Genomic DNA, 14,882 nt, shown 5'->3' with positions numbered 1-14,882 from the left:
GAGGGCGGGCTCGGGGGCGGTGTGGCGGGAGTCCGGGCTAGGGGCCGGGAGGTGGAGCTGTGCCAGGAGGCCGGGCTCGGGGCCAGGAGGGGGCGGGAGGCCGGGAGGGGGCGGTGTGCCGGGAGGGCGGGCTCGGGGCCGGGAGGGGGCGGTGTGCCGGGAGGCCGGACTGGGGGCCGGGAGGGGGCGGTGTGCCGGGAGGCCGGACTCGGGGCCGGGAGGGGGCGGTGTGCCGGGAGGGCGGGCTCGGGGCCGGGAGGGGGCGGTGTGCCGGGAGTCCGGGCCGGGAGGGGGCGTTGTGCCGGGAGGGCGGGCTCGGGGCCGGGAGGGGGCGGTGTGCCGGGAGGCCGGGCCGCTGGTTACGGGGCTCGGAGCCGGGACTGAGTCTCTGACAGGCGGATGTTGTCGGTTTAGTTGCTGTGAAAATGGCCACAATGTTGGGGGAAAAGGCGACATTGAACTCGCTGCCGGAGAATGTGTTGGTGGAAATCCTGTCCTACCTGTCAACCCGGGATCTGCTCCGGATCAGCAGGTACCGGCCGGGATGGAGAGACCGAGTCCCGGAGGAGCAGGGGGGGGGGGTGAAGAGATAGACCCAAGGGGTGGGGGGAACATTTCAGATTTCCCCCACTCCCACCCCCTCCCCCATTCTTCCCCCAGAGCCCCTCCCCTCCACCCCCCAGACCCCCCTCCCCTCCAGACTCCCCCTCCCCCCCCAGACTCCCCCTCCCCCCCCAGACTCCCCCTCCCCACTACCCCCCAGACCCCCCTCCCCTCCATCCCCCCAGATCCCCCCCACCCCCCAGACACCCCCTCCCCACCACCCCACAGACACCCCCTCCCCACCACCCCCCAGACCCCCCTCCCCTCCACCCCCAGACCTCCCCTCCCCTCCACCCCCCAGACCTCCCCTCCCCTCCACCCCCTCGCCTCCACCCCCACACCCCCCCTTCCTCTCCACCCCCCACACCCCCCGCCCCTCCACCCCCCACACCCCCCGCCCCTCCACCCCCCACACCCCCCGCCCCTCCACCCCCCACACCCCCCTCCCCTCACACCCCCCCTCCCCTCACACCCCCTCCCCTCACACCCCCCTCCCCTCCACCCCCACACCCCCTTCCCCTCCAACCCCCTCCCACCACCCCCCAGACACCCCTCCCCTCCATCCCCCCAGATCCCCCTCCCTCCATCCCCCCAAATCCCCCCCACCCCCCAGACACCCCCTCCCCACCACCCCCGACACCCCCTCCCCACCACCCCCGACACCCCCTCCCCACCACCCCCCAGACACCACCCCCCAGACACCCCCTCCCCACCACCCCCCAGAACCCCCCTCCCCCCACGCCCCAGATCCTCCCCATCCCCCAGATCCCCCTCCCCACCACCCCCCAGACCCCCCCTCCCCTCCACCCCCCACACTCCACCCCCCCTCCCCCACCACCCCCCCAGACCCCCCCTCCCCTCCACCCCCCACACTCCACCCCCCCTCCCCACCACCCCCCAGACCCCCCCTCCCCTCCACCCCCCACACTCCACTCCCCCTCCCCTCCACCCCCCAGACCTCCCCTCCCCTCCACCCCCCAGACCTCCCCTCCCCTCCACCCCCCAGACCTCCCCTCCCCTCCACCCCCCAGACCTCCCCTCCCCTCCACCCCCCAGACCTCCCCTCCCCTCCACCCCCCAGACCTCCCCTCCCCTCCACCCCCTCGCCTCCATCCCCCACACCCCCCCTTCCCCTCCACCCCCCAGACCCCCCCTCCCCTCCACCCCCAGATTCCCCCTCCCCTCCACCCCCCAGACCCCCCCTCCCCTCCACCCCCCAGATTCCCCTCCCCTCCACCCCAGATTCCCCTCCCCTCCACCCCCCGGATTCCCTCCCCACCACCTCCCAGACCCCCCTCCCCTCCACCCCCCCAGACCCCCCTCCCCTCCACCACCCAGACACCCCCCAGACCTCCCCTCCCCTCCACCCCCAGACCTCCCCTCCCCTCCACCCCCCAGACCCCTCCCCTCCACCCCCAGACCTCCCCTCCCCTCCACCCCCACCTCCCCTCCCCTCCACCCCCCCTCCCCACCCCTCCCCTCCCCACCCTCCACCCCCCCCACCCCACCCCCCCTTCCTCCCCCCACACCCCCCGCCCCTCCACCCCCCACACCCCCCTCCCCTCACACCCCCCTCCCTCACACCCCCTCCCCTCACACCCCCCTCCCCTCCACCCCCACACCCCCTTCCCCTCCAACCCCCTTCCCCTCCAACCCCCTTCCCCTCCACCCCCTCCACCCCCACCTCCCCTCCTCTCCCCCACCCCCCCCTCCTCTCCCCCACCCCCCCTCCTCTCCCCCACCCCCCCTCCTCTCCCCCACCCCCCCTCCTCTCCCCCACCCCCCATCCTCTCCCCCTCATCCCACCTCCACCCCCTCCCCGTCCCCGCCCCCACCCCCTCCCTGTACCTGTCCCCACCCCCTCTTCCCCCCAACCAGCCTCCAATCCCTCTTCGCCCCCCTCCCCAGTCCTCCACCTCCCCCTTCCCCCCCACCAGTTCCCATCCCCCTCCCGCCATCTGCACCTTTAGGAGAGGGGGTTCTCGGCATTTTCCAGTGAGGAGGCTATGCTGAGCAGCATTTTGAAATCATTCCTCTGTACATTATGGAAGTTCATTACTGGACATAAATCTGTGGAAATGTTTATCTACATGGTTCCCCATCGTTTGTGCTGGGGGAAGGGAGCAATGGCCAGGATTCCAACTTCTGCCGCAACTCTCCTTTCCCTCCCCCTGCCCCCAACCCAGCTAAAAGAAAAACCAGCTGGTACTTACATTTTTAAAGCATTGTTCATATGAAAGTGTCTCAGAATGGTTCACAATGAATTATTTGCGAAGATCAGTGAGAATTGTGAATGAACTGAACTGGTTTCGGGTGAGAGAACGTTGCCCAGGATTCCAGTCGAATCCTCTGCTTGACGTATCACATTGAGCTCCACCCTGTGCATCCTTGACAATGTAGCACTCCCTTAGCACTGCGCTGGGAGCACAGGGGAGGAAGTTATGCTGCATTTGTATGACGCTTTGGTATGCCCTTCGGAGCAGTAAGCTCAATTCTGGGTACAGTCTGGATCTTCGAGGCAATTCATCACAGATTAACCAGAATAATACTGGGGCTAAAAGAGTTAAAATTATAAGCACAACCTATATCAACTTGGCTTCCATTCCCTTCACAAAAGCAGGGGTGATTGATTAAAATGTTAGTAGAGGGAAAGAGAGAGAAACTAGTTCTTCCCGAGAGGGGAAATGGAGAATAAAAATTTGAGCCAGACTAATTGGGAGGAGACTCTTTTCATTCTCAAAGAGTGAGAATTTTGAAATGTTGAGGCTGTGGATGCTGGGAGTCAAATAGAAATAGACTGAGATCAATAGGGGTGAGTGATGGGGGTGAGTAAATCAAGGGATATGGAGCTGACATACTGACTAAATGGTGAAGGAGGCTCAATGGTGAGTGGCTGCCTCCTGTTCCTGTGGAGTGCCAGTTTGGTTTCCGCTGAAACTTTGGGTGCGGGAGGAGGCGTACTCTGGCGGGCTGGAGTGGTGGGGAGGCTTGAAGACGGGGAGGTGGGGTGGAGGGGCAAAGCTTGTGTCTGGGAGGGTGGCGGGGAGGGGTAAGGCTTGTTACTCTGAAGGTTATGACCCTGAGGCAAGTGTGTCATTAACTGAGGCAAGCTGAGGTTTGAGTTGCTGCAGGCAGCGGTCAGGCTGCCAAGGAAATCAGTGGAAAAACCAAGCAGGTCTGGCAGTACCTCTGGAGTGAGAAACAGAGTTAACCTTTTTGAGTGGAATATGACTTCTTCAGAACCAGAGTTCAATAGGAGAGTCATAATGGACTCAAATGTTAACTCTGTTTCTCACTCCACAGATACTGCCAGACCTGCTGAGTTTTTCCAGCATTTTCTGTTTTTATTTCAGATTTCCAGCATCGGCAGTATTTTGCTTTAATTATATAAAATAAATCAGTTGTTAAACTGACACATTCATATTTTCTGCTTCTACAGAGTTTGTAAAAGATGGAGAAGATTAGCTTATGACAAAGGACTCTGGAAAGATGTTAATTTAACTCCATACAAGGTATAGAACAATTGCACACAAGTGATTATTTCTGTTAAAAGATTTTGGATTGTCACAGGTTTTTAACCAAGGGGATTTTGGGTGCAGTTTAAAACCTGATGTTTCTAAAGATTCCAAACTTCACAGTTAAGGATATTAATTCCCTACATGCAAACATCATCAATAATTAAAAGATAATGCTTTTCTAGGGTTCAGATTTCCACTGCCTTATTCTGTGAGGATGCTTATCCTCTCATTGCCCTGATCAGCTTACCCCTGGTTTTAATGTTGTAACCCCTGGTTTTAATGTTGTAACCCCTGGTTTTAATGTTGTAACCCCTGGTTTTAATGTTGTAACCCCTGGTTTTAATGTTGTAACCCCTGGTTTTAATGTTGTAACCCCTGGTTTTAATGTTGTAACCCCTGGTTTTAATGTTGTAACCCCTGGTTTTAATGTTGTAACCTCTGGTGTTAATGTTCTAACCCCTGGTTTTAATGTTGTAACCTCTGGTGTTAATGTTCTAACCCCTGGTTTTAATGTTGTAACCTCTGGTGTTAATGTTGTACCCTCTTGTTCTGGAAGAGCTTCTCTCTTTTCCCTATCACAAGGCAGCCCTTATGATCCACACTGATGACGCTACATGTAGACACTGGGAATATGTTGTGTTTCTCAGCTCAGAATTCTCACCCTGAAACCTTTTCTCAAAATAAGTCCATGTCTTCTCAGAATGTTTCCTGTGTGAATCACTAATGGTTTGATGCTGCTGTTTCAGGTAAACTCACGGATACTCTGGCACCTGGTCAGGCATTACCTTGGTGGCACTCTGAGGACCCTAAGGGTTAAAGGTGTCCTTCATTCCATCAAGAAACACGAATCGCTGACTGAAGCCTTGCTGTTGGAGATTGGGAAACGCTGTCCAAACCTGAGTGAGCTCCGGCTCATTGAGATGAATCTGCGAGGCATTAGTTATGAGTGTCTGCCTCCGTCGCTGCTCAGTCTGGAGCTGACGCACTGTGAGATCCCCTTGCATTGGTTCAGAGTGGCAGCGATGTCCAACGGGACCCGCGTCCCACCTCGGATCAAGAACCTGGAGGTGGACAATGTGCCGAACTTCTCAGACCAGCACCTCCAGAACCTTGCGTCACGCACGGCCTTGAAGGTGCTGATCCTCTCTGGCACATACAGGGTGACCGACTCTGGGATTGAAAAATCGGCCGAGTCTCTCTCGGAGGTTGTCCACCTCAAGCTGCACGGCTGCAACATCTCAGACGACTCACTGCGCCACATTGCCCGGCACCTGACACAGCTCCGCACTTTAGACCTCACAAACTTCTGCTCCATGACTGACGCAGGCCTGACCTGTCTCGGAGGTTTGCGCTCCCTCCAGTCGCTGTGCTTCGAGTATTGTGACCAGATTACTGTTGAAAAGCTCCTGGCTGTCTGCACTGGCCTTCCATCGCTGACCAAACTGAACCTGAACGGAAATCCATATTCCGAAGAAGACCTGCAGAGAATACGGCAGAGTTTACCGAACTGCACCGTCACCAACGATTTCCCTGACATGGATTCTATGCCTAAATTTTAACAGTGGATTGCTGGTGCCTATTATCATGGCACTGGTTTGGCTTGTGGCTGGGGAGGGCCGGGGGTTGCTGATTGTATAGCTGGGGCTGTTCTTTTTTTCCCCTTGGTTTGAATTGATTCCACGTGGATCATCAGGCCCTGAGAACATTGTGTTTTAATAAGTGGGAACATCCCCGTTCACCCACTGAGTAAATGAGCACCCCAAAATCAATGTGTACACTCCCAACCTTAGCGGGAGAGGTTATGGGGCGGTGAGCGCACAAATTACTACCATGGACTAATGAGGTTGAGGAGTGTATTCACACAAGGCACGTACACGGAATGCTGGGCAGAGGTGAGATAGGAAGGAAGTGATTTACTTTGGTTCCTCGAAAGATTGGATCGTGGGATCATTGATGCTTTGTATCTTGCATCTTGCTCCTTTTCAGATGGAAGAATATGGTATTTGGGGTTGCAGCAACCTGTCTGAGGAAAACCGTTTAGAAATATATCCAACTGCAACTTGCCGCACATTGTAAGACTGGTAAACAGTATGACATACAGATCTTAGACCACAAGAGTGAATACACAAGTGTGGCTAACCAATGGTTTACATTACTAGGTCCTGACAGCCTATGAACAACATTTAAACTCTTCAGTAATTGTTATACCATTAAGCTAAGTAATTTTATTTGGCAGCTTTGTTTCATTGCTATTGAAAATAAACTTTATCATTTGTAATAATTCATCTCTATTTCCTGTATTTAATGTAAAGAAATTGATGTCCCTTATGAACAACCTCGTTGGCCAATTGTGACCATGTGACTTTGAATTTTGATGCTTTGAGCAAATCTCATTGGCCAATAGTCATCACATGACCGGAACATAATCCCATCTTCACCAATAACTGTCCCTTGAGTTTGGTTATTGGCCATCTCCATGCTGGTTCCATTCTTATCTATCCTGACATAGCCAGGGAATCACCTGCAATGGCTTCTCTTCCAGCTCCTGCACTATTACCTCTGGTGGCCCCCTAGCTTCTATCCTTGTCTTCCTCCTATTTCTCCCCTAAACGCTGCCACTTGGTAACATCGTCAAAAACACAGTAGGTTCCACATGCTGACAATACAGAAGCTTTACCTCACCACCTCCTCGCTACCTGATTTGTCAGATTGCTTATCCAACATCCAGTAATGGTTGAGCACAAGTTTCCTCTAATTAAATATTTTAAAAATTGACTTTGGTTCCCGCCACCAGCTGCATCTCTCAAGCTGGCAACAGCCTGAGGATGAACCAGACTCCTCATAACCTTAACGATGAGCTTCTGACCACATCATCAACTCCACCACCAAGCCCACCTACTTAAATCTCTGTAACATCACCCGAATCCACCCTTCTCTCAGTTCATCTGCTGCTGAAACCCACATCTATGCCCTCGTTACCTTAAATTGTTCCCACATTCTCCTGGCAAGCCTCCCACTTCGCACCCTCTAAACCTGAAGCGAAAACTCTGCTGCCTGTGCCCTTGTACCAACTCCTATTCACCCATCACCCCTGTGCTTGTTGACCAACATTGGCACCCTTTCTGGCAACATATCGGTTTTAAAAATGTCATCCTTGTTTTCAAATTCCTCCATTGCCTAATCTCCTCCGTATCTCTGTAAAAGATGTAAATGCGTTGGAAGCAGCTCAGAGAAGGTTTACTAGACTGATACCAGGAACGGGTGGGTTGTCTTATGAGGAAAGGCTAGATAGGTTAGGCTTGTAGCCACTGGAGTTTAGAAGAGTAAAAGGTGACTTGATTGAAACCTTTAAGATCCTGAGGGGTCTTGACAAGGCGGATGTTGGAGAATCTAGAACTAGGAGTCACTAATAATAAGGGGTCACTCATTTAAAACGGAGATGACAATTTCTTTTCTCTGAGGTTTGAGAGTCTTTGGAACTCTCTTCCTCAAAAGACGGTGGAAGGAGAGACTTTGAATATTTTTAAGGCAGAGCTAGATAGATTCTTGATTAACAAGGGGCTGAAAAGTTATCGAGATATGCAGGAATGTGGGGTTGAGTTACAATTAGATCAGCCATGATCTTATTGAATGGCGGAGCAGGCTCAAGGGTCTGAGTGGTCTACTCCTGCTCCTAGCTCTTATATCCTGCAGCCCTCACTCCTCCAATCTGGCCTCTTGTGCCATCCCAATTTTAATCACCCCACTATTAGTACCTGTGCTTTCAGCTGCCAAAGCTCTAAGATCTGGAATTCCTTCAGTAAGCCTCTAGGTCACCACCACCCCCTTGTCCCCAACCTTTAAGATGCTCCTTAAAATCCACCCATGTTTGCAAAAGGGCTGGAGTATAAAAGAAGGGAAGCCTTGACACAGGGCATTGATGAGACTGCACCTGGAGTATTGTGTACAATGTTGGTTTCTTTATTTAAGGGTGGAGGGGAGTTTTATTTGCACTGGAAACAGTTCAGAGAAGGTTCACTGGGCTGATTCCTGGGATGAAGGGATTGTCTTATAAGGAAAGGCTGGACCTATATCCATTGGAGTTTAGAAGAATGAGAGATGATCTTCTTGAAACATAAGATTCTGAGGGGGTCTTAACCAGGTAGATGCTGACTGCATTTCTCCTTTTGACAAGGAATCTAGAACCAGGGGGCATCTCCCATAGTGGTATTTGTCACTGGACTGGTAATCCAGGGACCTAGGGCAATGCTCTGGGGAACTGGGTTCAAATCCCGCCAGAGCAAATGGTGGAATTTGAATTCAATAAAAATCTAGAATTAAAAGTCTGATGATGACCCTGAAACCATTGCTGTTTGTTGTAAAAATCCAGCTGGTTCACTATGGTCCTCCCTTTAGGGAAGGAAATCTGCCGTCCTTACCTGGTCTGACTTAAATCTGACTCCAGACTCAGCACTGTGGTTTGACTCTCAAATGCCCTCTGAACAAGGGCAATTTGGGCAATAAATGCTGGCCCAGCAAGCAACACTCACATCCCATGAACAAATGTAAAAAAAAAATTAAAACAGAGATGAGGAGGAATTTCTTCTCTTAGGATGGTTAGTCTGTGGAATCCTCTTCTTAGAGAGCAGTGGATGCTGGGTCATTGAAGATATTCAAAGCTGAGTTAGATTTTTGATTGACAAGGGAGTCAAAAGTTATTGGGAGTAGACAAAACAGTGGAGTTAAGGCCACATTAGATCAGCCATGATCTCATTGAATGGTGGAGCAGGTTTGAATGGCCCTACTGCTCCTAGTGTCACCTATTTGGCCAAGCTTTTGGTCACCTGTCACCCATGCCAGCCATTGTGGCTCAGTGTCAAATTTTGTTTGCTCACTGCTCTTGTGAAGTACCTTGGCATGCTGTACTACTTTAAAAACGCTACATAAATGCAATTGTTGTTGAGACTGCCGCGACACGAGTCACAAACAGAGCATGTTGCAATTTCCTTCTTTATCTACTTTGATCTTTCTATGATGTTTGATGTGATTGATCACTGTCGTGGGACATCCCATGACCCTTTCCGTTTTATCTGGCTGTTTGGTGATTTGAACCCTCACGAGGCTCAAGTTTGATCAACTGAACGTTGACAAGATTGAAGCCTTGGGTTCTCACCACACTATCTGCAGCTTAGATACCGGTTCCATCTCCCTCCCTCGCCTCTCAATCAAATTGCACACAATCTTAGTCCATACTCAGAGCGAATAAACAAGAACAATGAAAGCTACAAAACAAACCCATTAAGCTACAAGGTGAATAAATCAGAATGAATCAAGAGACAGAAAAGCAAACAAAAAAGTACAGGAATAAAGAAAAACATTGGGAGCAACTTCAGAGAATTGTTTGCAGATGCATTCCCGAAGGGCAGTCATCTCTTGCCTTTTAATTCATTTTCACTGATATTTAACTCCCAAGCTCTCACTATTGGGGAGGTTTCGTTTTGAAGACTTTCTAACGTCTCCAAGCTGTTCAGTGACATTGTTGCATTTCTGACACTGTTGAATCTTGTTATGGTTGTTTGGTTTGTGCAATGTTTTATAGTTACTGTAGTTTTTAGTTAGTTAATATAGTTGTAATCTGTTCTGGTAAAAGCACCAGAGGAGAAATAAAAAATATTTCAATACCATCCCTTGTCTAGCTTTTATTTAATGTCTTTGTTTGGTAAGTTTGCGTATAATCCATAATCAAAGGACAGGGATTAACCACGTCAAATTCATCTTAATTATACTGAATCTGGGAATTGCATTCTGAGATTGTCCATTTTACAGTTTATCGTAACTGCATTCTAATTATGAGTTTCCAGGAGTTTCTGTTTTGGGATCAGATTTCATAATCCCAGTTTTTTGTTTTCAAGAGTTATAAACCAGCTCAAGGCCACAAACATTGTTCAGAACCACTCAAAGAACACGATGTGCTATTAGAAATCCCATGCAGTTAAAAAGAACAGCCTTGCAGTGATATAAATCACACATTTCAGTCTATGCCTCATGTGCTTTTTGTACTTTATTCCTGAAATTGTTTTGTTGCTGCACCATCAGTGTATCCACACCAACGCCCCAGTGTCTCTCTCCGCACATGGCTTCTTGAGTTTGGGAAATGAGATGGTCTTGATTTGGACGCTGGGAGAATTTCTCTGCTCTTCTTTAGAATAGTACCAGGGAATCTTTTACATTAATAGTACCAGGGAATCTTTTACATTCATCTCAGAGGGCAGTTTAATATTTTATCTGAGAAACAGCACCCCTGACAAAGCTGCGCTCTGATCATGTGCTCAGAACCTGGATTGGAGCTTGAATGTAGAACCCGCCGACTGAGAAGTGAGAGTCGTGCCAACTGAAGGAAAACTGACTGAGAGATATTAGGTGCTGAACCACCTGCTGATGCAAATTTCACACACACACAAACCGTTGGGCTGAAGTAAACATTCTAGTGGTTTGAGTGTGAGCAGCAGCTGCAGCCTCATCACCCAGAATCGCTGTCAAACCTGTAGCAGTTTCTGTCTGTTCCACTCTCGATTGCTTCTCTTTAATTCCCCACGCAATTGCTTTCAGTGCCAAAATTTCAAATTTTTCTTTTAAAAGCTGCCTGTAAAACAAGCAAAACTTAGTGTGCAAGCTGTTTATTCTGAGGGCAGAGCCGTTTCCCCATCAATATAATACTAATAATCTAGAAAACTGCAAGCGTCCGTCTCCCTGTCTCCGCACTGCGAGCGTCCGTCTCTCCCTGTCTCCGCACTGCGAGCGTCCGTCTCTCCCCGTCTCCGTCCTGCGAGTGTCCGTCTCTCCCCGTCTCCGTCCTGCGAGTGTCCGTCTCTCCCCGTCTCCGTCCTGCGAGCGTCTGTCTCTCCCCGTCTCCGTCCTGCGAGCGTCCGTCTCTCCCCGTCTCCGCCCTGCTATGCGTCAGTCTTTCCCCGTCTCCGTCCTGCGAGCGTCCGTCTCTCCCCGTCTCCGCCCTGCTATGCGTCAGTCTTTCCCCGTCTCCGTCCTGCGAGCGTCCGTCTCTCCCCGTCTGCGTCCTGCGAGCGTACGTCTCTCCCCGTCTGCGTCCTGCGAGCGTCAGTCTCTCCCCATCTCCGTCCTGCGAGTGTCCGTCTCTCCCCGTCTCCGTCCTGCGAGCGTCCGTTTCTCCCCGTCTCCGTCCTGCAGGCGTCCGTCTCTCCCCGTCTCCGTCCTGCGAGCGTCCGTCTCTCCCCGTCTCTGCCCTGCGAGCGTCCGTCTCTCCCCGTCTCTGCCCTGCGAGCGTCCGTCTCTCGCCGTCTCTGCCCTGCGAGCGTCAGTCTCTCCCCGTCTGCGTCCTGCGAGCGTCCGTCTCTCCCCGTCTCCGCCCTGCGAGCGTCAGTCTCCCCGTCTCCGTCCTGCGAGCGTCCGTCTCTCCCCGTCTCCGCCCTGCGAGCGTCAGTCTCCCCGTCTCCGTCCTGCGAGCATCCGTCTCTCCCCGTCTCCGTCCTGCGAGCGTCAGTCTCTCCCCGTCTCCGTCCTGCGAGCGTCCGTCTCTCCCCGTCTCCGCACTGCGAGCGTCCGTCTCTCCCCGTCTGAGCCCTGCGAGCGTCCGTCTCTCCCCGTCTCCGTCCTGCGAGCATCCGTCTCTCCCCGTCTCCGTCCTGCGAGCGTCCGTCTCTCCCCGTCTCCGTCCTGCGAGCGTCCGTCTCTTCCCGTCTCCGTCCTGCGAGCGTCCGTCTCTCCCCGTCTCCGTCCTGCGAGCGTCCGTCTCTCCCCGTCTCCGTCCTGCGAGTGTCCGTCTCTCCCGTCAGTCTCTTCTCGTCTCCATCCTGCTGTCATTTCACTCCTATCTTGCAGCATTTCTGGCACTCAGCATCTTCCCCAGATGCTATGACGCAGACTGGGATACTCATTGCAGTGCACACGCACTCCAAGGAAGAAATACAGCCATGACTTGTGTTCCAGCACTCCTGCAAAACAAATAGTATTAACTCGCTGCTGAAAGATTGTATTTGTTTTAAATGACCTGAAGTGTCAGCCTTGATTGAGTGAGTAACACTCTTGCTTCTGAGTCAGGTTATGGATTCGATTCCTACCCTTGTGACTTGTACGCACAATCCAGGCTGACTCTCTCAGTGCAATACTGGAAGTGGAGGGAGGATAGTTTTGGGTCTGGCTGTAATGCTACTTTTGGCCTTGTACCCTTCCTGAACAATGTGACATGTCCAGCTCCGTTTTCTTTGGCTGATTATGCTCCTATGAAGCACCTTGAACCATTTTATTACATTGAAGACGCTATAGAAACGCAAATTGTTGTCATAATGGAACAAACACAGTGTCTGTGGACTGGATGAGGGCGCTGTGGGATGCTAAATCCAGATCTTGAGGGGTCTTGACAGGGTGGATATGGAGATGATGTTTCCTCTTTGGGGGAATCTAGAACTAGGGTCACTGTTTAAAAATAAGGGGTCACCCATTTAAAACAGAGATAAGGCGAAATGTTTTCTCTTAAAGGGTTGTGAGTCTTTGGAACTCTCTTCCTGAAAAGGTGGTGGAAGCAGAGTCTTTGAATATTTTCAAGGCAGTGTGGATAGATTTTGGTAAGCAAGGGGGTGATAGGTTATCGGGTTACCAGGTTAGGTTAATAGGTTATTGGGAGTAGGCGGGATGCAGATTTGAGGTTACTATCAGATCAGCCATGACCTTATTAAATGGGGGAACAGGCTGGAGGGGCTGAATGGCCTACTCCTGCTCCTTGTTCGAATGGGAAAGTCAGTCCACTGCTGTAACAAAAGATACTGAAAACTACAGAGTGGCAGAAACATTTTATTTGTGAAAAGGTGCAGAAGTTGGGATTATGGCTTGGAATTCCAGTCCCGACTTGCTTCTTTACCCAAAGCTTGTGAGAGTACAGTGAAATTACACACGACAATACCCATCTCAAAATACCTCTGTATGGAAATGCCCCATCTCCCTCACGCTGTTATATAACTCATCAGTTCAACAGACTAGACGGGTAGTAAAACCTTTCTTTGATGATGCATGTTGGGTCTGACTTTTTCCATACAAACATTAAATGTGTCGTGACAATAACTATGTGTAAATGCATTCTTCTAAAGTGGCTGTGAAAAATACAACCCCCTCCCATGCAACTTCTTATGAATACATTTGACTATTTTTCTTAAACACCCACTACTGCAGGCAAGCTGTACAAGTGACTGGGTCTGACTCCTATTCTGTGTTAGGCTGCCCGTGTTTGACCCCTGCCCTCTGTTGTGTTAGCTGATGTTAGCTGTTGTAAAACAAGAGAATTTCAATTGTTAATGCAGTGTTTTAATGCAGCTCAGATGCAGAGGATAATGTTGACCTCGTCTGTGATGATCTAACCTGAAATAAGATAGAGGACCAAGCCTTCTGGGTCAAAATTGGTTGAAGGAAATTAACCTTGATTGGCAGTGAGATTTCAAAAGGAAGCAGGAAGAGTTCCTGAGTTGGAAAAGGAACAAGGCAAGGTACTTCAGAAAGAGCCTGGGGAATCCAAGGACCACAGCTGGATGAAAAAGGAGTGTGTAGCCGTTCAGCAGCCTGAAGAAATGAAGACTGTCTTAAAGAACGACCTGGAAGAACAGCAGAAGAAACCCAAAGGGACTCTGCTGAATTACAGAATTCAAGATGAAGTGAGTGAGCTTCACAAAGAAAAGGTAAACCTGTTGAAAGACCTTCACACACACCACAAGGATCCCTCAGGTCAAAGTTCGTGTCTCTGGAAAATTACAAAGAGAAACAGGAAGAATTTAACATCTCTCTGAACAAACTGAAGAACCAGTTGGCAGAGAAGATGCAGCAATGTTCAAGTTTCCAGGAGGAAGCCAACAGATACAAGAAGGAGACGGAAGAGCTGAAGAATCAGCTGAATGAAGCTAAAGAGGCTTTACAAACAAAAGTCATTGAACTTTCCAAGATGCGAGTAGATCATGAAGTCATGGGTAGCTCAACTGCTGAACTAAGACAAGTTGAGATTGCATCTGGGAGAAATCTGGCCAACAGTGAAGTCAAAAAGAAGGCCGAGACTAAATTCTTTGGTAAAAAGGAGAAGGCACGTAGCAAGAGGATGCAGAATTATCAATGAGGCACCATCTTTGGATAAGTCTAAGCCTAATACTTCCAAATTTGGAGGGGAAGGTGGAGAAAAGTCAAGGGAACCAAAAAGCGACTGATGATTTGCATAGTTGTGAGTGACAATTTACTGTTGGAGAAGGAGTATACATAAGGAATTTCGGTGGAGGACCGAAGTTGTTACCTGGTAAAGTAAGCCATGTGACCAGACCATTGGCATACCACGTGGAAGTGGAGGGCTGGATCACCCATAAGCATGTGGATCATTTATGTAAAAGGGAGATACCCCAAGAAAATGATGTTCCACCTGTAAGTATTACTGAACCTGTGGTTCCTGTTGAAGTTGCTCAACCAAGGACAGACATGTCTGATGTCTCTGTCGGAGTGGCAGACACTGAACTGCATGTGCCTAATGAGGTTCCTGATGTTAATGCGGTTCCAGAGAATGTGGTTCCTGTCAAAGAATTGGAAGTCATGAAGCTACGAAGTTCGACACAGATCAGGTAACCATCTGAAAGACAACTTGTAATTTCATGACCTGTGTAAACATTGTAATGTCATGAGATAAATATCCTTGTAAATACAAAATGTACAGAAAAGTTAAAGGGGGAGGAATGTAGTAATTATAGTTTTGATAAACGTAGGACTGTAGCTTTAAGAATAATCCTG

The 14,882-nt window shown here is 50.7% G+C and overlaps 1 protein-coding gene across 1 annotated transcript; it reads left to right on the top strand.

Moving 5' to 3' along the window:
* Window positions 1-336: 336 nt before the first annotated feature.
* Window positions 337-6,402, top strand: LOC144668866 (F-box/LRR-repeat protein 12). The gene is made up of 3 exons (XM_078531302.1): window positions 337-532; window positions 4,043-4,115; window positions 4,868-6,402. Exons 1-3 carry the CDS (start codon window positions 426-428, stop codon window positions 5,678-5,680), a joined length of 993 nt encoding a protein of 330 aa, XP_078387428.1. The 5' UTR covers window positions 337-425; the 3' UTR covers window positions 5,681-6,402.
* Window positions 6,403-14,882: the final 8,480 nt, after the last annotated feature.

Source organism: Cetorhinus maximus, chromosome 28 (genome assembly GCF_964194155.1).
Source record: "Cetorhinus maximus chromosome 28, sCetMax3.hap1.1, whole genome shotgun sequence".
Taxonomy (NCBI): Eukaryota; Metazoa; Chordata; class Chondrichthyes; order Lamniformes; family Cetorhinidae; genus Cetorhinus; species Cetorhinus maximus.
Note: the sequence above shows the minus strand (reverse complement) of the source record. Positions and strands in the feature narration are given on the sequence as shown.